Raw genomic sequence first — 24954 nt, forward strand, 5'->3', positions numbered from 1 at the left:
GTGCAAATAATAAAATACAATTGATGTAAAATATTCTAATTAAGCAACATTTTCATTGATGATATAAAGATACTGAGATACTGTTATCTGAAATGACATGTAGAGTGCAATTATGCAGCTTGAGACGATTTTCTTAGTTGCACGGAGAGTTCTGTCTGTGTTTAATTATAGAAAAGTTATTAACTGATTTTATGCCTTATATTTTGCTTGAAGCCTCATATTGTGCAATGGATTTTTGAATCGCCTGTTGACTTTAAACAATTACAACGAATTTTTGCCTTACTGCCGCAGTCAATAAAAAACATATCATTAGAGTTACATTGAAAATTGTTAGATGGTTTATTGAAAAAATAATGATATATAAAATATGACAGTAAATAAATCTTAACTTTGGTAAAATCATTAAACAAAATTGTAATTCCATTAAGGAGAAGCTCAGTGACTCTTTTGGGTCTTGTGCAACTTGGCATAGATGCCGCCCAGACCAATTAGCTGCGAATGCGTGCCACGCTCCACAATTCGGCCACCTTGCACCACACAAATGATATCTGCATTCTGAATCGTTGACAAACGATGGGCAATCACAATACAGGTGCGTCCAGAGCAGGCGGCGTCCAAAGCTTGCTGAACCAACTGTAAAACAGAGTTAAGGATTCTAGGAACAAGAATATTTGTTTGCCTAATTTACCCGTTCACTTTGCAAGTCCAGCGCTGAGGTGGCCTCATCTAGCAATAGGATCTTGGGGTTCCTAACCAGGGCACGTGCGATGGCAAGCCGCTGCTTCTGACCACCAGATAGCTGAGTGCCCCTGGAGCCCATCCGAGTATCGTAGCCATTCGGCAATGAAATTATGAAGCTGTGCGCATTTGCACTCTTGGCAGCAGCAATCACCTCGGCCATGGGCACAGATCGACGATTGTCACCATAGGCAATATTCTCAGCAATGGTGCGCTCAAAAAGCGAGGGTTCCTGCGACACAATGCCCAACTTTCGACGTACACCCTCCAGCGTCAAATCATGCTGAATGTCATCCTGATCAATGTGCTGCAGGGATGTCAAGAAGATAGAGAATAACTATACATCGAATCTTCTTATGTAATTTCTTACAATGCTACCCTCATCGGGATCGTAGTAGCGCTGCAGTAGCTGCACGCAGGTGGACTTGCCGCAACCGGAATGACCAACTAAGGCAACAGTTTTACCCTGCAGCACCTCCAAGTCAAGACCATTTAGAACTTTGGCATCTGGCCGAGTGGGATAACGGAATTCGATGTCGCGATAGCGCACACCCTCAAAGAGATTTAGCTGCTTAGCCAATGTATTCTTTATCGTGCCCATGGGCGAAATAATGCGGGGCTTGCGATCAAGGATCTGGAACAACCGATAACCGGCCACCAAGGCGGCTGTAAAGGCTGGCGTAAAGGCCAGTGATTGGGCCAACATCATCGAGCCATAAAGCAGCGTTTCGGATACCCTACAAAAAACCGAATTACCAAAAACATTAATATACGACTAATGCTGGGTTACTTTGTGCACACCCACTTGATGATGTCCTGGAAGGGGACTTGACCCTCCGAGACGAGGACGCCGCCATAGCAAAGTGCAACGGCATAGGCAAAGAATGCCGATGCCTGCATTGTCGAGTTCAAAATACCGCGCCAGCGTAGCTTCTGTCGTATGAGTATTTCCACATTTTGAATCTCCTTTGTGTATTGCTTAATGACATCAGCTTCGCGTCGTAAACCGGCGATTGTCCGCACATTGGTCACAGATTCGGTTGCAATGCGACAGGCCTCCTCCAAGACCTGTTTCTCGCGAATCAGTGCGTTGGACATCAGTCTACAAATAAGTTGGATAAGTTTGCAGATGTTCAGTTAAACGTTTAACTTACTTTGCTTCGAGTATGACGGATCCAACAATGATCGGACAATTGGCCAGACACAGCAGCGCCAGTTTCCAATTATAGTACATGGATACCGTAATGCCCGTTATGAAATTTGATAATGCCTGAATCATGCCACTCAGCGGGTAGCCAATGGCACCCTGTACACCAGCCGCTTCACCGGACAAACGTGCTGATAGTGCACCCACCGAGTTCTGCTCCTGATCGAACCAGCCAATTTCCTGGCTGACCATTGCCTTGAAAGTCATCGCTCGCATGCGATGTGTTAGCCAAACACCGGCATAATTAAAGAGATAGGTTTGCAGGAAGCAGATCAGGCCAGTGACTGCCGCAATGCCCAAACAGGCCCACGACAGCACCGCAGTTCGACTGAGCGCCTCTTTCTCGTCCTGCTCGGCGAGGGCCGCATAGAATTCACCAAAAATAATCGAGAATGCGGGATAAAGGCAGCCAACGCAAATCGCTGCAATGCCTCCAAAGATTAGATAACACCACTCAGGCCGTGAGATGCGCACAATTCTCGCAAAGGTACGGAAGAAGTTTGGTTTCTCTATGGATTCATTTTCCCTTTCCTTGTTGCTCTCCTTAAGGGACTTGACAATGGGCTCATCGAACTGCACGCTGTTCTTCTGGTTCTTCTCGAAATTGAGTGGACTTGTTTCAAAGGATTTTTCATAGAGCGCTAGACTTTTGCCTGTATATAAAGTTTTTCTTAGTCGATGTAGTTATATATTTAAGTTGCTGATTCTGGTTACTCACGCTTGGTCTCGTCTATATTCTCCTCCTTATCGAGTTCTTCCGGCATTTGAATATCGCCAGCTTTTACCATATTATAATAAGCACCCTCCAGTGCCATCAGATCATCATGTGATCCTTCCTCAAATACTTTACCATCGTGTATAAACACAATCTTATCGGCACCACGTATAGCAGAGAGACGATGTGAAACCACAATTGTGGTGCGTCCTTTGCTAGCCAAATCCAAAGCCTGCTGCACTAGTTTCTCCGAGTTGTAGTCCAATGCAGAGGTTGCCTCTGCAATGAAATGGAATTGTAAGCAGTACTTGGTTTGTGGAACACTCTTTCCTCTACTCACCATCTAGAAGTAGTATCTTGGGATTCTGTATGAGAGCTCGAGCGATGGCAATACGCTGCTTTTGACCACCAGAGAGCTGCGAACCACGTTCACCGATCAGTGTGCGATAGCTCTACATGGAATAAGATCAAGAATAAGCTAGAATCGAGCTTTAGAAACAGATTAACTTACCTCGGGTAGATGGCTAATAAAATCATGAGCGCCCGCTTGTGTGGCAGCTGCTTCGATCTCCTTCTGCGTGGCATTCGGCTTACCATAGCTAATATTTTGTCCTGATAAAAGTATATGTAATAAATATGTATGGAAGTAAAAACAATATCCATTTTACCTATGGTGCCCAAGAAGAGCACTGGTTCCTGACCCACCACAGCAATATTGGAGCGCAGCCATTGTATATTATATTTACGTATGTCTAAGTCATCCAAAAGCACAGAACCAAAAACGGGATCATAGAAGCGCTGTAATAACTGTATACACGTCGACTTGCCACAGCCCGAAGATCCAACAAGAGCCACAGTTTGACCTGCCCGAATTTTGATATTCAGGCCGCGGAGTACAATAACTTCCGGACGTGAGGGATAACGAAAGAAGACATCCTGAAATTCGACATCGCCACGCAAGCCATAGTTTAAGAGTTTTCCATCTGTGGACAGCGGATCGATTTTCGAGGTCAGATCGATGACCTTAAACAGGTTGGTCGCACAGCCACGTGCCGTGGCAAAGGACTCGAGGAATGGAGCAGTGCGAGCAATATTATCCGCACCCACAATGATGCCAAAGAACGCCTGGATTGATTTTATAGATTTGGGAGAGTGATTTTGTATACTTTGTAACAATTGGCACACCTACAATCATTAAAATAGCTGGCGTGTATTCCTTATCCTCCACATTGCGATCATCTAAAATTAGATTAACACCATACCAGAAAGCACCCGCACAGGAAAGAAACAGCATGGATTTCAAGAGTGCATCGCTCAATCCCGAGAAGGCGCCCTTCCACTGGCTAGCCTTGCGGGCGGGCACCAGGAAGTTCTCAAACCTTTCAACCTCCTGCTTCTCTCCGCCAAAGGAGACCACAGTGCGTATGGCACTTAGAATCTCCTCCACCAGATTGCCGGCTTCTGCATACGATTCCTGTTCGCGTGCCGTCAAAGTGCCTTGTGTCTGTGTGTAAAGCAAGTTATTAAGAGCTGAGCTCGGGTCTAATTGGTAGATTTTACCTTGCCCACATAGTAATTGACGGCGATGACGAGCGGTATATAACAGCTCACAGCTAGTGTCAGTTTCCAGCCATAGCCAAAGGATATGCCAACCGTTATAATAAAGCCTACGACTAGATAGAGAAAGTGACCCACTTTCTCAGAGATACCATCGCGTATCTTTTCAATGTCGCTGTGTGCAGAACGAACACCATATAATACTTAATTAATTGAATAACAAGCTGAAATTCTCTTCACTTACTCGGTCATGCTCTGGGCAAAGTTCTGCTTGCTGGCCAGATCATGCCAGCCAATATCCTGTCGCATTACCGATTCAAAGAGTTTGATCCTCATGCGTGTCACCTGTCGCAAGGCAACCAAATTGAATATATCCACCGAAAATATGCCCGATATGAACATTATGAACGAAGCAATGGTTAGTAATATGCCATACGATATGGAGTCGTCATAGAGTGCCTCATTGTTCACCTCGCGTGTCGCATTCGTTCTGTTTAACATAATACAACCATTAAACTCAAAAAAGTTTGCTTTAAGCCCACCACTTAACTTACAGTTTCTTGCCGCCCCCAAAGATGGGCAGGGCGTGCACCGTTGAGCTGGTGCCCACTTGTATGGCCCTGTCCACCAGCATGGCGGTGAATTCACTGTATACAATCACCACAGCGGGCAATGTGAGCGCTTTGATGCAGCACATCACAAATCCAATGAAGAGCCAAAATAGTTCCCAATACGTGGAGAATCTAAACAGTTGCCAGAAGCTAATCGGTGGTGTGGACTCCAGGCCCGCTGCCACTGGTATTTCTTCCACTAACTTCTCGTCGCTTGATGTGATCGATGGCTCGTCGTGATCCATGACTGCAACTGACAGTTGGACAAAGTTAAACTCGATATTGGTATTCAATCGGCGATTCAACACGATTTTTTCTTCTTTTTTTTTGCACGCACAACAACTAAAATACTTGGTATATAGACGACGAGACGCCAGAAAGGTTAATTCAATTAGGAATCGCTTTGAGAATCATTTAAAATCGCATTGCACGATTCTTGCTTTCTGTTCTGGCGTTTCTGTTATTGACCTCCGGGGTTAACAAGTGAGGTGCCATACTCAATATGTCACAGATTGTTGCATAAACTACAACAGACTCATTTACAACAAGAACATTCCCACTGATCTTTGCGTTCAGCTCTTTCATTGTGGTTTTATTCAGCTTCCTAAGTCCTCTTAAGCATATTCACCTCTTTAACACTGCACTGTATCCTTTTCGGTTTATTTTGAAGTTTTTATATACTTAAGTGCTGTTCCTCCAAACTGTGGACTGTTACACTCGATCTTCCCAGCGCGACTGACTGCAGATCGTGCGAATGCTCTCCATTTAAATTTCCTCAACGCGATATTGATTCAGTGCGTTCCCAGTTTTAATTGATCTTGCTCGCAAGAGTCTCAATCGGACTGGCTGAGAGTTCGTTAACTGCCAGTCGTTGTCTTAGTTTGAGTAACTCTTATACACAAGCTCTTATACTATAATGCATATCGCTTAGCCAAACTGCAAGAGTGATTCTAGCTTGCAACAAAATCAACTGAAATTATTTTAATCTGCTTAATAATGCTCATTAATTGATATATCTAGATTTTACATGCGTTTCGATACTTGAAAATGAAGCAAATACTTAGCAACCTCATTTTTAGTGTGGGTTTTCTTCAGATAGGTTTCAGTGAGTCTACCTCAGTGGCCTAAATTGATTGAAATATTTGTGATAAGTGACCATGAACTTTAACATTTAGTTTTAATGGATCTAGGTATTTATTTATAGATAGATAGGTATAGATAGTTTATCATCTTATTTACAAAGGCGACAATTTTATAGTTGACCTATGTACATATACATATGTAGATATAGATATGCTGGATTACTCTATGGTTTATGTATAAGACTATTCGACTTAAAAACGTAAAAATCGCATATCACATATTGTGTTGGTTTATATTTACACTGCCTACACGATAGGGATTTTTAATAAATGTAGTTCTTATTATGCATTAAAGTAATTTAATATCTAGTCCTAATATGGCAAGCGCCAAGGAAACAAATTGAAATTGCAGTTATCATTAGGTAACAGTTATACACACTAAGGATAGAGAATTACATATTAAAATTCATTATACATATTATACCTATAGATGTATATATGTATATGTTGATAGAAGATCAAGGGAATTTTAATATACGCATCTCAAATTGATTAGCAAATTTCTTCATAAGCTAGATTAACTTTAGACTATTTGATACTTATATTTCTGATCGCTTCTCTGCAATTTTTCACACAACAACAAAATAATATCGTAGAAATGGTTCCGGGTGGCGCTATGGCCAAAGTGTGTTTAATTCTAACTATTAACTCTGTTCATTAAAGAAATCCGCATCTGGACGGATTATCTGCTCTTATAAGCTAACTAGCCAAACAATGCGGCTATAAACAATGCCTGAAAATTTATATCCTATAACATTATGATCCAATTTTACACATATACCTCGCCCGTCTTTGGCTCTGGCTTGTGCTTGGCCAGCGTTGATGGCGCCGAGGAGGCATTAGCTGTAGATGCACCTGCTGCCGAGTCTTTGCTCCGATGCAGCGATATCGTCGATGTGCTGGCATCTACCGAATCCGTTGGTCCTGCCGAACGTACGGAGGAGCGTTGAAAGTTCGGATCATGCAGATTGAGGCTTAGGTTGAAACTGTTGTTCCGCGATATATTCCCCGCTCCATTCAGTGGTTTCACTGAGAGCAATGCCGTTGTGGTGATGCCAGCACTGCCGTTGCTGGAACCACTGCTATGATCGGGTGCACCATCGCCACCGGCACCGTTCAGCTCCACAATCGATACGCTGGACGGTGTCCGTTGTATGGAAAGTGAGACGGGTATTGTGGTGATGACATCGTTGGGATCATAACCACTCGCAGTGGTTGTTATTGTGGGCAACTGCGCATTTGCGTTCAGTGGCATAATGCTCAGAGAATCACCGGCGCTGGTGGCCACCGTGAATGGAAACGATAATGTGGTTATATTCGAATCCGTTGGCATAGCTGTAGAATAGATTGGATAGATCAGAGAACGCAGTTCGAGTTTTAGCAAACGTTCGCGACTTACTACTTGTGGTGTAGGCATCCTTCAATCTGGTGGGCATGACAGCCTGGGCGAGCGCTGCTGTTGCTGGGTGCCCTGGAATCAGAGTGTTATTGGTTGATGTGCTATCCATCTCTTTGATGGGCGACAGCAGCAGTGTGCCCAGCACCTGGCCGCTGTCCTGGTGCAAATTAGTGCCGCTGGCTGTGCTGCTATACGAGGGATACAACCCGCTAGTGCTTTGCGTGCTCAGCTGTTGTGGGGCCATTATAACGGCACTGCTCGCTACAGGGTGCAATTTATTGTAAGTTTTGTGTTGAGTTGAGTTGACTTGTGCGAAAAGATCTAGCAACAAACTTACCCGTATTTGTGCTGCCATCCTTGGTTACCTCCGGCGTTGGGATGCGTGGACGCGTTTTGGGCACATTCATATTTAGGCCATTAAGTTTGGAATCTGTTTGGGTTAGGATTAGTTGTTAGGATTAGTAGTCGTTCATATATATATAAGTTCTATCCTTTTCTTTACTCACTTTGCTTTGTCAATTGGCGCTGAGCTCGCAGCGATTTGCGGTGCACAAACTTCTCGTAGAGACTTGGCTTGTTGCTCTGCTGCTGCGAGCCAGGTTGCTGTTGTTGTTGCTGCTGCTGTTGCTGCAATTGCTGTTGCTGCAGGATGGACAATGGCATGCCCGATTCGGGACTAGAGTAAACCGAGTTCAAGCGATTGCGATTGAAGGGCATGCCGCCCGAGGAGTAGGCCGTCGACTGGCTGCGCATGGAGCCCATGCGGGACAGCTGACGCACCAGCCAGTTATTCTTTCGCCTCTCCACCATCGGCGTGTCCACGCTCTCCTGCAATGCCAAGAGCTATAGAATTCCGACTGAGCTCTGAGCTCTGAGCATACTTACATAGTCCGCATAGACATCGTCGCTGAGCATTCGTTTGCCACCGCCTGGTATTATATTGGCATACATCGCATCGTCCTTCTTCACCTTGTACTTCTCCGCCGAGCCCTTGGGCTCGTCCCGTCTATAGTGCTCTGAGGCGACAGTATAGGGTAGCTCTTTGGGCACCACACACTCCCAGTACTGGTCGCGCAACAGTTCCGGATGCTCCTCGTGCATCTCGTCGACAATCATGTAGGCGGCCTGTAGAAATCGTTTAGAAATTAGCGCGTGCCAAAAACAAAACAAAAATTAAATTATCGAAAGTGGAGCGGTCAGCGTCATTATGTTTAAAAGCAACGTGTTTGCCATTGCTGATGATGTCTACCCACAGAAGCCGCACTTCAAATGTATATACAAGCACTAAAAATACAACAACAACAACAAAAACAAAAAAACACCTAATTACATCACAGACACGAACACTGGAGTCGATGGGCCGGCCCACTCCCCATTTTGAAAACAAAAGAAAAAGTGAAATTTTTCTTGCCTCTTATTGGTTTCATAATGCAAAAGCACAACCCACAAGCTGAAAACTTATCAAACACACATTTCTTACTGCTCCACTTCTCAAGTTGTGGTCTCTTTTCATGATCAAGTGTCACGTTTGCGCGTGTTTTCAACAAATTGGCAACAATGCTATTCAGACTAAACAGCTAAATATTAATTAACCCATTTGTTCTTATTTGTGCGCATATTCATGACCACATTTTCAAATGCATTTAGTCAAAATTTCAATGTAGAATGCAAACGCTGCTCCTAAGTTGAGCACAACAGAAACCGTCAACAAAACACAAAAATAAAACAGTCAATGATAAAAAAGCTCTACAAAAGAGGTTTCAATGTTTATTTTTACTTATTTTCTACAGAAAACCTGTTTTCAATTTACTTTTGCCAATGTATTGCTGTTGTTATTGTTGCCGTTGGCTTTGTAAATAATTGCAAGCTACCAGCAGCAGCAGAGACCCCAAACTCAGAGATACATACATGCACCCAAACATAAGTACACCTATACATTTTGTACACATGCAAAAACATACTCGCATACACTCCCTGAATTTTAGAAAGAAATGAAAATCATCCTGAAAACTGGAAAGTATTTCTTATTTTTCGAAATAAGTTCTATATTTTAAAAAAAATTAGTCCGTTTTTTCTTATTTGTTGAAATATTTTCTATTATGAAATAAGTTCCTAAAAAGTAGAATTGCTCACTCTGATTCTTTGAAAAAACACTGATTTTCAGAAATATACTTTCTGGGTAAGAAATATGCTTTCTAAGGTTTCTTATTCTTGGCACAAAAAGTGTTGCGAATCTCTAAAATTTAGTGTTGTTTTGTTTTTCTGAGTGTACGTATACATTTGGTACACATGGAAAAAACCTCTCGCAACTTAAGGTAACAAAACACCGACTTTAAAGAATACCCTAAAATATCATCAAAATAAGCTGAACTTTTGACTTGCTTAAGTTGCATATTGAATTCTGATTTATGTTTTGTCACTTTCATTTATATAATTCCAATTTATAAGATTTATCATAATCAGTAAGCAGTTTGAGTTTTTGCCTTTATTACCAACTCTATTAACCTTTGCTACCACTTAAGTTTAACCATCTTTATATTTTTTGCGGGTAAAACACATTATTTCTTCCTTTCAGCAGGCTGAAATAGTTGCTTACTTTGGCATATGGCATACTAACCTAAAAATGTGGATGCCTCTAAAATACACTACAAAAACGTTGACAGTTTTCAGCAATTGTTAAGTTAGTTGTTAATAAATTGTGAGCCAGCTTGACAAAATAATTGTTAAGTTACGTTACGGTTATCAATTGGTTTTTTTTCTACAAGCTGTATATTATAAACTTAAGAGGCAAGTGGGATTTAAATAGATTTTTGTGTCTCTGTTGAGATACGTCGCGATGTGTCGGCACTTGTTTACTTTTTGAATATATCCAATTAAAAATTAAGTTTAAACAATTTTTCTGTCGAATACGCGCTAAATGACTTAAGCTGACATGAATTTTTACTAATACTGGTTTTTAATTTGAGGATATTTTTTTTTTTAAGCACATTTTAAGAAATGGGGAAGCTATAAGAAATATATGTGCTAGCTCTGAGTCACGACTAATTATAATCTAAGTTTCCGCTAAGGGTTGTTTTATTATCTTTTAAATGTGTCAGTCTAGTCTGTATATAGACTCACCTTTATGTGTCGATCGATTAGCCAATTTAATTCAATATCATCGTCATCTTCGCCAAAGGGATTGATTAGAACCTCGGCCACTTTCAGCCAGCCCACAAAGAAAACGAACTGTAGATGTGAATACGAAGCGATGAGATTACAATTAAAAACCAACCAAAATAATCATTAAGTTAACTCAATTAAAGCTAAGTGTTTGCCCATGTAGGGTTTACACACATACAAGTCCATATATGTGCGAATGAATTCACATCGAAAGCGTTTCCATTCACTTTTTTCGTTAGTTTTTTAGTATTTTGTTTCGCATTTCGTTGGCTGCTAGCGAAATTAACAGTTATTAATGAGGTGGTTGAAAAACACCTGTCTCTGATTTTTATCCAAGTCGAGAAATGCCTTTCGTCAAACTCAAAAGCGAAAATGCCAATTTATTACTTTGAACGTGACTGCAAGTCGTTTACATAACGCAAAAAACAAAAAAAAAATAAACAAAAAACAAAAAAAAACACTTGAAATCTGCCTGTGTGCGATGGGAACCGCAGAAACTAAAAGGCAAATGGGAAATATATTTATGTTTATATATATCGCAAGTACATATCGTGAAACGATATAGTACATGTTGATATCTCTGACCAAAGTCATATCATCGTTGACAAGGTGTTGCCATTACGTTTAGCAGTAGCCACATTGGCCGCCTCATTTGCGTTTCAGTTTCAGTTGCGTTAATGATCCAATAAACCGCAATGTTTTTGCCACAATTCGCAAAAATGGCGAGACGTGGAAATTTCTAAGATTTATGGTAAATAAAGCGAAACGTGCTAATTAAATAATTGTATTTCGAATACCGTGTTCTTTTCCTGTTTTTTTTTTCTGTGAGTGTGTCTTACCTGCAAAACGGTGAATAATGGGAAAAACAAATCGGGATCCTCCCTGCCATTACGATCCAAGATATTTGGCAACATTTGGCGACCCAACAGTGCGGCTATAAAATACGTGTAGAGCACGAGGGTAACAACCTACAAATAGTAATTTGAATTAATTAAATTTGCTGAGATTAATTAAATGATTAAAAGCTTGACTTTAGTAGAAAGGTTCGTTTAAGATTTGCTTTGGTGTATTTTAGTTTCTTTGAAACGGAAACAGAAAGAAATCTTTAATGCTAAAGTTGTTTATTTCAAATACAAGCATCCGCTCAAAATCTTATCTCGACTTTCAAAGACACACAGGCCAGCGGAGTTGTCGAGCTGATGAAATGAGCACTTCAAATGAATTATATCATATTGGGGGTATAGCTCAGAGGTAGAGCATTCGACTGCAGATCGAGAGGTCCCCGGTTCAATTCCGGGTGCCCCCTATCAAATTGCGTTTTTGCACTTATTTTTGATCACAACCACCCCCAAAATCACCCACACTCTTACCTGTGTATAGACGAGCGGCACACAGACCGTATCATAGCCAATGAGGCCACCCAGGCGCCGTCTGATATCGGACAGTTCTACGAGTATGGTTTGCACAATGTGATCGGAGGCAATTAGTCCTTCCTTGCGCGCCCGATTGATGATATTTGTGGCCCAGACGAGGGGCATCCAGTACTTGGACATGGGACTCTTCTGATTCATCGCCTCGAATATTTTCATCTCAGACTCATGCATCAGACCAGCATCGACCAGATGCTGGGTGGTGGGAAAGCGTCGCTTGACGCGCAGCGAGATGCGCTGCAGGGTAATCACATAGGCCAGGACCATATAGCGCATTATGTTGCGCCTCATCAGACGACCCGTTTCATTCTATATATATATAAGTATTTATAGAAAGTCAACTCATCGGATCAATTAAGGTGTGACCACTTACATTAACGCCTCCGGTTGAATTGGGTATGGCGGCGCTAATGAACAGGGCGAGCGTATCGGGCCAGGGCAGTAGACGATACTGTTCCCACCAGCGCTTGACCACCAGATTAACATAGAAGCCCAGCACAAAGGACATGGGCAAATTCTCGCCCTGTTGCGCAAAATATAGGCGAATCTTATTGAATAGGCTGAGAGTAGAAAATATATGAGTAATATAATCATTCACAATGTGTCATAAATCTTGAAGGCATACTTACGTCTGCTGATTGGGATTTAGCGCAAATCTGTAGATGACATTTATGGTATAGTATAAACACAAATAGGCGATTAATTCGCGCCAGACTAATTTGTAAACGCTGCCGCGCCATCTAATAAATAAGTAAATAAAATAAAAGATTAGCGAGATGGAGAAATATTTAAGTGTATTGAAACAGTTTTATGATCAACACAAATCTGTCAAAAGGCACTTGGTCAATGAACAGCTTCGACTTTGAGCTTGCAACTATTAAGTTGTTGTTGTTGCTTTTTTTTTTCATTTCCTTGAAGCTATTGCTCAGTAACACCCTACAAATCAACCGCATCATGTGTCGAATTCTCTTGTATTTTTTTTCTTAAGTTATTTCGTGCTTAATGGGTCGCTAGTTCTGCAACTTTTGTTGTTGTTGTTGTTTGTCTGTTGTCTCATGTCAGTTCCAATGAATTTGTTTTGGGTTTTGTTTACTTTTGATATGATATATTCGCTATAATGATCGGCACAACCTCGCCGCTTCGTTTGATTGAGATTAAAACAGGAATTGCGGCTCGATGCTGAGCTTTAGACTCTTTGCTTTGTCCGAAGTTATCAAGGTTTTTATGTTAATAATAAATATGGGTGGACTTGGCATCCACAGCGTGTTGCGTGATAAGTATTATTATATTCTCTTCTTAGCTGCTTATTGACTTAAGTGGTTTGAGTGAGTATTTCGAAGTAGTAAGCAACACGTGTATGCAATTAAAGTCCACTCATATTTGCTTTATTCTATGGGAAGTCATTCGTTAGTTGAGATGGTTCACAGTCAACTTTTTTATGTGTGTTAGACACAAAACGAAATCGTCTCAAAAACCTTGTCTCTTATTTCAGAGATATATTAAATATTTGATTATTTTTTTTTTCTGGTATGTCCCTTAATGCAAATTAGTTTCTCGGTCTTAGCGATGTTTTGCTTAACACGTTGAACATATACATATTTTACTTAAGCTTTTTTTACTTCATAATAAATCGCTGCTGTCAGTTTTACTAGTTGTTCAACTTGGTTTTTCCCGAAATGTTCAATTATTTGCAAATGTAATTTTTAGTTACATAATATTGTGAATAAAATATCACATAATTGAATACAACTGACACATATGTGTACATAGACGGATGTCTACTAAATCTTTCAAAGTTGACTTTTTGATGCTAAATACTTAATTGTGTCATAAATTTAATGTGAACAAAAATGCCGTTAATACCCTAAATGGCATTATATTGTTTGCTTGTATAAACGTATACTTAATTTTTATAATTATAACGTATAATTTGAATTGTTAAACAATTAAAAGGCTAAGATTTTATATATTTTCATATTTCGAATTAAAATTTTGCATAATTCGAGCTCTGCATAACTGAAACATCCAATTCCAGCGAGACTCGTTCTCGTTCTGTCTTCCAACTAGAGATGGTACAGTGAGTACTGACCGTACCGGGAGTAATCTCTATGTGTGCCGGTTACGAGTGACTGCACTTTGGAAACAATTAAAGCGAACTCAGTTCGAAAATAATAAATACACCCAACAACAGCTGACAGTGGGCACTGGTTGCTGTGACTGGTTGCTGTACATGTGTGCTGTTAATTACTCTAGCAAACACTTAAATCACTGGCGAGCTATGACTAACGAAAAAAATCCCACAGACTCTACTACAAGCTACTTGACGCCCCAGATGGGAATAGCGAAAGACCTTCGATTGTACTCACTTCCATAGGATCTTCCAGAAGCAGCCAAAGTTGCTGCCATTCGGCACCTCGCCCGCATATGAGACAGTCATTTTGCAACTGTGTTTTTGTTGTGGTTGTTGCTGATGTTGTTGCTGTTGTTGTTCTTGTTGTTGTTGTTGTTGAGGTGAGATTTAGTTCACTGTTGTTTGACTTGGCTAAGTTAGGCGATTTTAGTTTGGCTACGCGTCATTGACAGCGGCGGCATCGAACTCGACGTCGCCGCATTGACAGCTGTGTCTGGCGACAACAGCCAGACAACAGTGTTCTGTGAAGGTTCACTCTTGGTTGCTGTTGTTGTTCTTGTGGTTGTTGTTGTTGTTATTGAAAGCAGGTGAATTTGTCGGCAATACTTCTTCTTCAGCCTGAAACACAATAAGTGAGAGCGCGTCGAGCGCGACACACACGTTCAGTTAACTGTAAAATTGTACACCAACACAAATGCAACACATGCAAATACACTGCAAACAAAATAATTACAAATAAAAAACAATAGCAACAACAAAATAGCTTAACTTAAATTCCAACACGTCTCGAACAGTTCGACGGCATTTTAACATTTTTTTATTTATTTTTTTATAGCTGGCTGCTTTTTTTTTTTATTTACTATATTACACATAATTTGATTGCTTTTTGCATGCGATTTTAATGCACTTCGTGTTTCAGTTTTGTTGGGTGAAATTTTTGTGTAACTAAATAGTTGAAATTATGTTTTTATTTTGCTGATGACTTTTTTTTTTGTTGAATTGGGTTTTTTGTACTTTTGCCGTGGGCCCTTGATGGCCTTTGTTTTGTATTTATTAACACGTTGTGCACTTAAAGTTCAGATTGTGGCCAGGATTTCCCCGTACGCACACACAAAGTACTTCACACACACACACACACAAGCTATTTATATGGGACGCGTTTCTGGTGTCTCATCTTTTCTGATTTTTATTTATTTTTTTTTGGGTGTTTACTGCTGAAAACCTTGAGATTGTCGAAAACTTCGACTTCGACTTCGACTTCGACTGCTTTTTATATTTTTTTTCTTGTTACTTTTTTATATTTTTGCCAAGTCAGCGCCGATTTTTGACTGTATGTTTGCCATTTCGCTTTGTGGGGGACTTAAGTTGGTGTTGTGGCTTCGGTTTGAAATCTTATTTTGATTAATCGAGTGCCTGCGTCTGCGATAATTTGAACGGATGTTTTTATTATTGAGTATTACAAACCTGTTGCTCTACAGTTATACATTTACGCTTTGTCTCTAGTCAGGTATCTTTAGAGCACTTTTAAAGCTGCAAATATTTGCATAACGTATTGCTGACCGTCAATATTTATAATATTTATGACTTAAAACTGGTTAACTGCCATGCAGTGGGATTGGGCTTGGGGTTGAGGTCGGGTAGCGGGGGTTGAGGGATGTGCAAGTGGACACAATTTTCACTAAGACGCGTTAATTTTGTTGATAAACACACCGCACACCAGTGTTAGCATCAACTCGAAGTTAATCTGTGAAATGTGTAGAATTTTAAATAGTCATAGAGACTAACGTGAAACCGGTTTCCGGGGCCTGAAGCTGTGCATTTGAATTGCATCTTGAATATAGTCATGCCGACTTTAAAATGCATCTCTTCATCTGTTAAATATTCATTAGCTTTGGCTAATTCCGCCCGCTGCCCCTTGACACAATTCTCGAGAATTACACAAATACAATATGCACATATTGTTTGATTGTTTTTCTACATTTTTGTTTAGGCAACTAAATGACATTTTATGACTATTTTGTGAACAGTTTAGGGACAGCCACGTGCCTGTTACCAAATAAGCGAACGTTATTAGACAGCAATTACGTGCTACTGTAAGGCATCAACTTATCTATGATAATTGTTGTTCTCAAGCAAACTGTAATCAATGACCCCATATATAATAAAAAATAAAGAACATACTCTGCAGTTAAAGATAAACAGTCTAACTGTCCGAAAGATATCAGCTAAAACCACAAGATATGTTAAACAAAATACTGGGCTTGACAGCTCATCGCTTGTTGAGTTGAGATAAAGTTAACGTCTTGCGATGACAACAAATTGCATTATGCCAAGTAAATTGCGTATACGACCTGCTCCCTCGCCCCCTTTTCTGCCCGTTGTTGGCCTCAAGCAAAGAAATGTTGGCCATGGCCTCAAAGCAAATGTTGACAGTGACGTTGATCGATGACTAATTTTATTTAAATGTGTATATTGTGTATATTGTGTGCCTTCGCGATCCGTTAGCCATTTCACTTTCTTTGACGTAAAAGACGACGATGTTGATCGAATTTTGTTTACACAATGACTCAAATTGAGTTTAATACTTTAATATTGTAGGTGATTTTTTTATTTTTTTGATTTTTCTTTCTTACTTCCAATCGGATCGCCGACCAAACTTGCACACTTGCACTTTTTCTTAGGCCGTTCGCTTGGCGCGACTTTGAGCAGTGGGAGTTCTCGGCTTGATTAGCACACAATAAAAATGCGATAGATAAAATTATTGTTGGCTCGTTATTTTCCATAAGCTAATTGGGCATTGTTGACGTATTAATTTGGGCTTAATTAATGATGCTTATTAAATGATTGAAATGTATACTTGTAAATGTGTTTCCATTTTTTCAGTTTCGTTTATTAAAAAGCGCTATTGGGCAAATAACAGTTTAAATAATATATTTTTTGTAGTTACATCATTTAAGTTTAATCATTAATTAGGAATCATCAATTCTATTATGTTTTGTAAATTATTTTAAATTTTACGTTTACTATTTAAGTTGTAATTATTTAATAATTTGCAATTATTCATTGGTCATTTTGCTGCCCCATCGCATGTTGTTGCTCAAATAGCATTGTTATTAATTTATTTTCAGTTCTATACATATATATTTTTAATTGCTGTGTCGTCTCCACTGTCAGTTTTCAAGCACATTTCACAAATTTCAATTGAAACATTGCATCCGAATTTGGCCTGTGTGGCATTCTGTCGTTCCGCCTAATCAATAAATACCGCCAACACCTTTAAAAATGCTGCTTCGACTGAGAAGCGTTTCTTTACAGGTTTAAGAAGGCATTTAGACACGCGCTTACGATTACAGATACAGATACAGATACAGATACATATATATATTTATATATATATATATATGTGTATATGTAAATGTAGATGGAGACTCACAGTCAATGGATACACGCATCGTCTACGTGTATCTGTAACTGTGGCCAGATCTTACGCGATCGCTTATTGTAAGTATTTAGACACAGAACGAACTAGCTGCACTTGCGCATATTTTCTGTATCGTGTCAGAAAACGCGTATTCAATTCTTCAAACATTTCATACATATATAAATATGTGTGTTTGTGGCATGCGTGTATATAACACACTTCTGTTTAGATTATACAAAACAACATAAATACAAAAAACAAAAAAATAATAACAGCAACAAAATGCGTCTGTTTTTTGTTTTTTTTTTTTGTTTTTTGTATATTTATTTTATTTTCGGATCTAGCCCCGTCGCTAGGTTGATTGTTCCGCACGATCAACGAGGCGAGTGGACAACGAGAGAGGTTTGGGAGCTGCCAAAGCGGCTTTAGCTTCAGTTTTCAGTGGCTTTGTAACATACCGACGACTGCGACGATGACGGGTTTATCGCTAACTGTTCGTTCCGATGCCGATGCCGATGCCGATCTCGATATTCGATTCCGATTCGATTACGCACGGGCAACGGCCACAACTTGACAGCACGCTAAGCACAACTAAACTGCGCTCCAGACCCGAGCACAGGCGGCTCTTAACTCACAATTTCAGCCGTAGAAAAAAAACGTTTTTTTCTTTTACAACAGGCAACAGGTAGACAAAACTTGCTCTCCCCCATACCGAAATGTGTCTGAAGCTGTGTGTGTGTGTGTGTGTGTGGCACAGGTGAGCATGCATTGTTGCTCTCTCTCTGTGCGGGAGAGTGTGTGTCTGTGTGTGTGTGTGTGTATTTAGTGTGCAGTGTGCTGTGTGTTGCTGTTGTATGTGGCGTGTGCATCAGCTGTTTTTCTTTGTAAGCCAGACATCGACTGAGAGAGAGACTGCACAATATGGTCAACTGATCAAGCCACAGTTTTCAAGAGAGCGAAAGACGGTGTGTGTGAGGGAGTGATAATATTCAAGAGAGAGAGAGAGAGGTAGAGAGAGCGAGAGAGAGAGAGAGAGAAAGAGAGAGATTGAGAGTGAGAATTGTGCTTGAAGCCAGGGCAGCATGAACAGTGAACTAAAATAAAGTAACTACATTTTTTTAATTCTCTTTATTTAAAATATATTTTTATTTAATTTATTTGATTGAAATTAATATTTTCGTGCAACCATTGTTGGATTTCAATAATTTCGTAATGATTTAAATAAAATGATTAATTTTACTGTTTGTATATTAATATTTTAGTACACATTATTTATAATTTACTCAATATAACTTACAGTATACAATTTTTAGTGTTTCATTACTCTTGTTATTTATGTAGATATTCCTACAAGCTGAAAATTGGTTTAGATACAATTTGGCAGCACTGTTGTACATGCAGCACTGTGTGGCATACTTTTAGGTTCGAGTTTGCTTGCAAATATCGTTCTTTTATTAAAAAACCCACACACATCTTGGCTGTTCCTTGTGTTATGCCCAACTATGGGAGCCCTATGATATAGTAGCATAATAATGATTTAGTCGTTCGATGTGGATGATTTTATGCCCAAATATGAGGAATCTAATAATAGGCATAGTAGGTTTGTTTCCGATATTTTAATGTACAAACATTTTGTTTTACAGGAACTTACTTTCGACCGTTTGTTCCCATGACATCTATATGTTATATATAACCGATTCGGTCATAGTACTGCGTGCAGCCACAAGGCGGATACATGCCAAGTTTTATCAAGCTAGCTACTCAGGAAGTAGTTTACATAGAAACAGACTGACAGACGGACAGACTGATATCGACTCAGCTAGTAATACTGATAAATAATATATGTAGTTCCCAGTAAAATTGAAATACTCTCAGCAAGAGTATAAAGATTTAGTGGCTGCTCAGAAAACTTGTAACTTTCAGTCGTTTGCTTCTTCTATCTTTATATATTTATTTTATCCTAATGGATATGAAACAACTCAGTAAATAGATATGGCATATAATAATACTATGCATGTAAAAACAAGATGATATTTAAGTTATATAATTAATAATAAAGCGATGCTAAGCTTTGGGCGTATTTTGTTTTTCCGGCCGCCTTGCCTGATATCTCAAGCCGTGCTCCATGTAGGTGAAAGGTGGATTCGGTTGAGTCATACAGAAATAGAGACCCTTCGCATTGCTGGGATATTTCAGTCCAATGTTAATAGTGTTCTCGAAGCTGCAAACGCCCTGCCGGAACTTGGCCCAGTTATCGCATTTGGTGGCCGGAATCATGACGCCCTCGATGAGCGCCTCCATAAAGAGTACAAATGGATACATGTGACTGCAGATCCTGCTGTCGCAGCCCGGCTGCAGTTTCTTGCGCGGAAAGTAGCCAATGCCATTCGGATATATATCCACATGACCAAGTGGCAGACGCACACCAAACACATCCCCCTCGCCGTGCAGCACCACAACCCGTCCGGCGACCGTTTGTCGCACAAGAATGTCGGTAGTGCGGCACATGGTGGCAGGATCGATGGCAATCAATTGACCCACCAGCCGTTTGCTGCTCTTGGCAAACAGATCAGCGCCCAAGGCGGCAATATTGGCGCCCACCGAGTGTCCAGCTATGGTGATATCCTCCGGCGCAATGCCCGCCTCCGTCAAGGCGCTCAACAGCTTGTAAATGAAGTAGCCATGCACAGAGAGATGATGACGCACCGTGTAGTATAACTGTGCCACATGTGTGGCAAAGTCCACCACAATCACATTCAGATCCCGACGCGTTGTCTGCAACAGTGCCAGGTGCTCCTGCACACTGAAATAACTATCGGCCGTGTGGAAGGCATTCACATAGATCAAAGTCTTGCGTTCCGGCTTGATGTCGAAGTCACGCAGCTCTGGTATAGACTTGATGGGCAGCTGGACACTCTGATTGGTGATGGTCATCACGTGCAGACGGGCATCGCTGGGATTGATGCCCTCGAAGAGTGACATGACGCCCTCATCAACGGGCGCATCACCTTAGACATTAGATGCTGATGATTATAGCTCGATTTAAGATTAAGTTTGATCTTTCACTTCACTTACAGAAAGCACGCCAGCCGAGATTCAGTTGCTCTGCCAGCAGCTGCAGATTGTGTTTCTGTATGCGATCGATGCTTGCCACCGCTTCCACTTGCGTTTGCTGCACTCGCCACAGCCCGATCAGGCAGAGACCCAGCGACCATCCTGTCCAGCTGCATGTGTTTTTTCTGGCCATTTTCCGCAGCATCGCTTGACCATTTGTCAATGCTCAGTGTGCGGCTAACTGCTTATATAGCCAAGTTAACACTTCTTATCGCTGCTCTAGCCAAAGCTTATCTACCGTTGACTTTCAGTTGAAATTTGTTTCTTGAACTTTTTTGTTGCTTTTGCATTCTGCTGACTGCAGCACGTTCGAATTGGGGAGTCGAGATTTTTGGTTGTTGTAGCTGCTCCACTCTGCTCTGTCTAGCATTTGTCTGCCGTGGGTGGAAAGGTGGGGGATGGGGGATAGGGGTAACTGATACCAGATAAGCTTCTCTGTCGTTGCACGTTTCATTTATCTGTAAACAGACTGCTGTCGATTGATTAACGTGGATCGTGCCTCAATAAGAAAACGCTTGTTTTTAGTGCCGCTTCTGCTGCCTCGGATTCTTTTCATTGAAGTTTTTTACTCTTGATACAGATATTTATACATATACATATATATAATTGCTTTGATAAGTGCGAAAAAACAACTAGGTGCTAAATGTAAAATTTTTACTATATAGTTTTTCATACATATATTTTTTAAATTTCTTTAATTGGTTTCATTTGCTGTAAATTTGAGTAGCGCTCGTTTGTCGCGTGCGTTTTTATTCAAAATTTACGGCAATGAGGTAGATTTGGTTATTATTGGACTTCCTGGAGAGAGTCACCAGTAAATATGCTTTCTCTTTCAACATTTTCCCAGATGTCGAACACAAAAAGTAATCAAATTGGACTCCCGAGAGAGTTGTCAAAAAAGTAATCAAATCGTGTTTCATTTTTAAAATAAAACTAAATTGTTTACAATTTATTTGTAACAAACACAAAAAGAGTTATGAATAATAAATAAAGATGAGAAATCGACTAAAAAATCAAATCATTTTGGTAGTCAAGAATACTTTCTGCTTCACTGGTCCTCCCAAATCCAAATTGAACTTCAAATTTGACTAAAATTAGTTCTGCTCGGTGTGAGTGTGTATGTGTGATCTACTTATTTTTTTTTTGTTTAGTTTAGCTAGTTATATTTAGAACTGTAGACCGGCCTGAACCTCAGACATAATATTGGCAGACTTCTGCAGCTGCTGCACCTCGGTGTCGGTGAGAATCTGCTTGACCACAGAGGTGACACCATTCGCATTCAGGACGCAGGGCAGCGACAAGAACACATCCTTATCAATGCCATGTTCACCCTGCACAAAATATATATGTATTAGCCAAATTGTGAATTCGTTTTTAGTTATGCTAATTACCATAACGGATGTGGAGATAGCTGCCACGCTGCTGGTGTTGCGCAAGATGGCCGATGCCAGGGAGGCAGTGCTGAGACCAATTGCCCACGAGGTGTAACCCTTTAGCTTGATGACCTCGTAGGCCGAATCGACGACCTGCTTGTGCAGCTCATTCCACTTCTCCGGATCCGAGCCGGTGCCAATGGTTGGGTTCAGCTCGCGCAAACGCACGCCGGCAATATTAACACCCGACCAGACGGGCACAGAGCTATCGCCGTGCTCGCCAATAATCCAGCCGTGGCAGGAGGTGGGTGCCACGCCCAGACGCTGCGACATCAGGAAACGGAAACGGGATGAATCCAGATTGGTGCCGCTGCCAATGACACGATTCTTGGGCAGACCGGACAGCTTCCAGGCCACATAGGTCATGATGTCAACGGGATTGGAGACCATCAGCAAAATGCAATCGGGACTGTTCTGTAAATATGAAAATATATGGTATTAATGCGTGATCTAACAGAAGAATTACTCTTTGAAAAGGATACATTTTTATGCTAAAGAAAATTCTAATATTTTTAAATTTATATTCATAAAATTTGATTGAAAATCAGAAAAAGCCAAGTATGCAAAAAAATTAAAAATCGCGTCAGTTTATCAAAGTAATTCGAGTTCGAAGTATTTGGGACTTGGGATCTGGCAGCGTTATTCATGAGTGAACATATTTATTTAAACTTACCTCGACCAGTTTAGGTATGATGCTCTTGAGAATATCGGTGTTGCGCTGAACGAGGGACAGACGAGACTCGCCCTCCTTTTGGCGGACGCCGGCGGTGACGATGCACAGACGGGAATTGGCCGAGGCAGCATAATCGGTGCTGGCCGTGATCTGTGGGTTCTTCAGGAAGTTGGAGCCATGCTGCAGATCCATGAGCTCGCCCTGCAGCTTGTCGGTGCAGCAATCGATGAGGCAGACCTCCCTGGAGACGCCCTGGGCGAGAATACTGAAGGCGCTGGCCATGCCCACCATGCCGATGCCCACAACGGTGATCTTGTGCCCGGAGCTGGGCAAAGTTTCGGCTACCTGAGCCAAGAGGCTTTCCTTAACGGTGGTCATCGCTAAAAGAGAGAACACGTAAAGCAATCATTTAGTTTTAATCAAATTAAGTCACGTGCTCTCCAATTTATGCCATACACAATTTGAATAAAAGTCAAAGTATAAGTAAAAGTAAGAGTAGCATAAATCTGGGGCACTCACACACGAAAGAAATATGTTTCTGTGTTGTCGCTGTGGTTTAACCTTGACGAAGGTCATATTAATATAAATTTGCCGAGTGCCCAACACGCAGCAAGCAGCTGAAAAGAAGCCTCCTCCACGTAACATTGTCGAAAATAAAAAAAAAATTATAATTTATATTTTGCGCACATTTGTCACTTTTATATGTGCCGCACTTGTGACATGGGAAGACAACTGCGTCACATGCCGCACACAAATTCAATTTGGCGCTGGTAATAAAACTCATTAACCCCTAATGGACATTTATATCTATCTACATTTTTTACTTTACTTTATAAACAAAAAAACAAACAACAAAAAGAAACATTCAAGAAAGTTGCGTCAAGCTTTGGGGATAAAACACGGAAACAAATTGTGATAATGATTCCGCAAATTGATGGACTCAGTGAACAATTTGCAATCAATATTTCTTATCGATTGATTGCTCATTGTGGTTGTTTAATTAATCCAATAATCATGGTCATTACCAAGAAATGATTGCTAATTTTGCTCAAGTTGCACACGTTTCAAATGAGCTATGCACAAATTATATATAGAATTTATGACCTACAAGTAGATTTAGGTAATGGGTCGAATTTGTTATGATCTGTTGTCAATATTTGCAATATATTGCCGATAAGATTAGCGATATTTATTGGCTACTTATCTCGAATATGTAAATATTTGCATAATCATTATTACTATTTTTCGCTATCTATGCAACGTTTTTAATTAGAAAACCCGCTTATGACAAATGCCCTCACCCTGAACTTGGGCGATTTCTGATTAAAATTGCAACATGTGCAAATTAGTTGATATATCATGAGTTAATGCCTGAAAACCACATAATATAAATGTATACATATAATTACCTAGAATGGGTTGGTCGAGAGATATGAACTGGGGAATACCCTGTAGAAGAGTCTGTCGATATATCTATGTATGTTTATGTATTTAAAAAATACCCCTTTAGAAAATACTCAGTATATAATCTCATTTGTTCAGCAATTATCTGCTTCAATTTATCTGAACATTTTTTTGTTATTTGTCGCAAAGTTTTGATAGCTCATTTGGAATTTAGTTAACTGCAGCATGAGATCATAGTACTTTTTTATAGTCATGCATGACTGGAGGCACTCACTTGTTGCGGACAGACAGCTTGCCACAAAGTAGCTAATATAGATGACCAAAAATTAAATGACCTTCTCCCAATGTCAAATATTGCTGGTTTCCACAAAAATGATGGAGGCACAGCTGTGTGTGGGCATTTTTGGAAAATGGCGCATGCGCCAAAATGAAAATGAAAGTGAAATCAATGTGCCAAGTGGCAAACAGGAAGTGCCCGTTGTGGCACAAGGCCAAGGGCGAGTTGAATGCACTTCGACTGGGTTACGAGACCACTCACCCCAAAGCCCAAACATTATTTAAATATTATGCATTCCGTAGACTTAATTTTTATCAGTGTTGTTTTTTTTTTGTTTTTCATGCGTTGCTTACTTATTGCTGGGTTTTGTTGTTGTTGTTGTTGCACTTGAAAATGTTTCACTGGATATTTTTGGCGCCTCTATTTGCGTTGAGGTCGTCGACGTTCCGTTCACTTTGCGTGCTCGTTGCGAACTGTTTTGTGCTCCACGGCAGACTCGTTGGAATTTCGCTGCTGCCGCTGGATATTTGTAGCTAAAGC

General features: G+C 40.5%; 4 protein-coding genes and 1 non-coding gene across 7 annotated transcripts; 1 reads left to right on the forward strand and 4 right to left on the reverse strand.

Annotated features, from left to right (window-relative positions):
- Positions 1 to 330: 330 nt before the first annotated feature.
- LOC6557585 (multidrug resistance protein homolog 65) lies at positions 331 to 5578 on the reverse strand. 2 transcript variants are annotated; one of them, XM_001984122.3, is made up of 14 exons: positions 5457 to 5578; positions 4772 to 5075; positions 4462 to 4707; positions 4221 to 4392; positions 3850 to 4164; positions 3329 to 3785; positions 3172 to 3272; positions 3001 to 3112; positions 2664 to 2939; positions 1893 to 2598; positions 1544 to 1840; positions 1109 to 1475; positions 689 to 1045; positions 331 to 633 (listed from the first exon to the last, which is right to left on the reverse strand). In XM_001984122.3, the coding sequence occupies exons 2-14, from the start codon at positions 5071 to 5073 to the stop codon at positions 436 to 438; spliced, it is 3906 nt and encodes a 1301-aa protein (XP_001984158.2). In that variant the 5' UTR covers positions 5074 to 5075; positions 5457 to 5578; the 3' UTR covers positions 331 to 435. The 2 variants fall into 2 exon arrangements, with proteins under 2 accessions (XP_001984158.2, XP_032599434.2); XM_032743543.2 differs by having other exon boundaries at positions 4772 to 5081.
- Positions 5579 to 5980: 402 nt separating this feature from the next.
- Positions 5981 to 18074, reverse strand: LOC6557537 (bestrophin-2). Of its 2 annotated transcripts, none has more exons than XM_032743545.2 (12): positions 17972 to 18074; positions 14328 to 14710; positions 12591 to 12701; positions 12335 to 12521; positions 11902 to 12270; positions 11371 to 11499; positions 10490 to 10597; positions 8255 to 8494; positions 7876 to 8197; positions 7707 to 7799; positions 7370 to 7441; positions 5981 to 7305 (listed from the first exon to the last, which is right to left on the reverse strand). In XM_032743545.2, the coding sequence occupies exons 2-12, from the start codon at positions 14396 to 14398 to the stop codon at positions 6740 to 6742; spliced, it is 2268 nt and encodes a 755-aa protein (XP_032599436.1). In that variant the 5' UTR covers positions 14399 to 14710; positions 17972 to 18074; the 3' UTR covers positions 5981 to 6739. The 2 variants fall into 2 exon arrangements, with proteins under 2 accessions (XP_032599436.1, XP_001984157.1); XM_001984121.3 differs by having other exon boundaries at positions 7370 to 7630.
- Trnac-gca lies at positions 11766 to 11837 on the forward strand. Its single transcript has one exon. It is a non-coding gene; the product is annotated as a tRNA-Cys (tRNA).
- A 1392-nt stretch (positions 18075 to 19466) lies between the features above and the next one.
- LOC6557513 (phospholipase A1 member A) lies at positions 19467 to 20771 on the reverse strand. Its single transcript, XM_001984120.3, has 2 exons — positions 20589 to 20771; positions 19467 to 20521 (listed from the first exon to the last, which is right to left on the reverse strand). The coding sequence occupies exons 1-2, from the start codon at positions 20758 to 20760 to the stop codon at positions 19578 to 19580; spliced, it is 1116 nt and encodes a 371-aa protein (XP_001984156.1). The 5' UTR covers positions 20761 to 20771; the 3' UTR covers positions 19467 to 19577.
- A 770-nt stretch (positions 20772 to 21541) lies between these two features.
- On the reverse strand, positions 21542 to 24899 carry LOC6557546 (L-lactate dehydrogenase). The gene is made up of 4 exons (XM_001984119.2): positions 24768 to 24899; positions 22734 to 23113; positions 22019 to 22474; positions 21542 to 21958 (listed from the first exon to the last, which is right to left on the reverse strand). The coding sequence occupies exons 2-4, from the start codon at positions 23109 to 23111 to the stop codon at positions 21794 to 21796; spliced, it is 999 nt and encodes a 332-aa protein (XP_001984155.1). The 5' UTR covers positions 23112 to 23113; positions 24768 to 24899; the 3' UTR covers positions 21542 to 21793.
- Between the last annotated feature and the right edge of the window lie 55 nt (positions 24900 to 24954).

The sequence above is a fragment of the Drosophila grimshawi genome, unplaced genomic scaffold (assembly GCF_018153295.1).
Source record: "Drosophila grimshawi isolate 15287-2541.00 unplaced genomic scaffold, ASM1815329v1 contig_44, whole genome shotgun sequence".
Taxonomy (NCBI): domain Eukaryota; kingdom Metazoa; phylum Arthropoda; class Insecta; order Diptera; family Drosophilidae; genus Drosophila; species Drosophila grimshawi.

Bases quoted from the DNA above. Each gene is read 5' to 3' on its own strand.
- LOC6557513 (XM_001984120.3), bottom strand. From the start codon at position 20,760: ATGGCCAGAAAAAACACATGCAGCTGGACAGGATGGTCGCTGGGTCTC. The intron at 20,522-20,588 runs GTAAGTGAAGTG...CTAATGTCTAAG, and splicing joins TCTCGGCTGGCGTGCTTTCT to GTGATGCGCCCGTTGATGAG.
- LOC6557537 (XM_001984121.3), bottom strand. From the start codon at position 14,398: ATGACTGTCTCATATGCGGGCGAGGTGCCGAATGGCAGCAACTTTGGC. The intron at 8,198-8,254 runs GTAAGTATGCTC...TTGGCATTGCAG, and splicing joins ACGATGTCTATGCGGACTAT to GAGAGCGTGGACACGCCGAT. The intron at 7,306-7,369 runs GTAAGTCGCGAA...TCTATTCTACAG, and splicing joins GGATGCCTACACCACAAGTA to CTATGCCAACGGATTCGAAT.
- LOC6557585 (XM_001984122.3), bottom strand. From the start codon at position 5,073: ATGGATCACGACGAGCCATCGATCACATCAAGCGACGAGAAGTTAGTG. The intron at 4,393-4,461 runs GTAAGTGAAGAG...TTCTGCACACAG, and splicing joins TTTGCCCAGAGCATGACCGA to CGACATTGAAAAGATACGCG. The intron at 3,113-3,171 runs GTAAGTTAATCT...TATTCCATGTAG, and splicing joins TTATTAGCCATCTACCCGAG to AGCTATCGCACACTGATCGG.
- LOC6557546 (XM_001984119.2), bottom strand. From the start codon at position 23,111: ATGACCACCGTTAAGGAAAGCCTCTTGGCTCAGGTAGCCGAAACTTTG. The intron at 22,475-22,733 runs GTAAGTTTAAAT...TCATATTTACAG, and splicing joins TCATACCTAAACTGGTCGAG to AACAGTCCCGATTGCATTTT. The intron at 21,959-22,018 runs GTAATTAGCATA...TATTTTGTGCAG, and splicing joins CTATCTCCACATCCGTTATG to GGTGAACATGGCATTGATAA.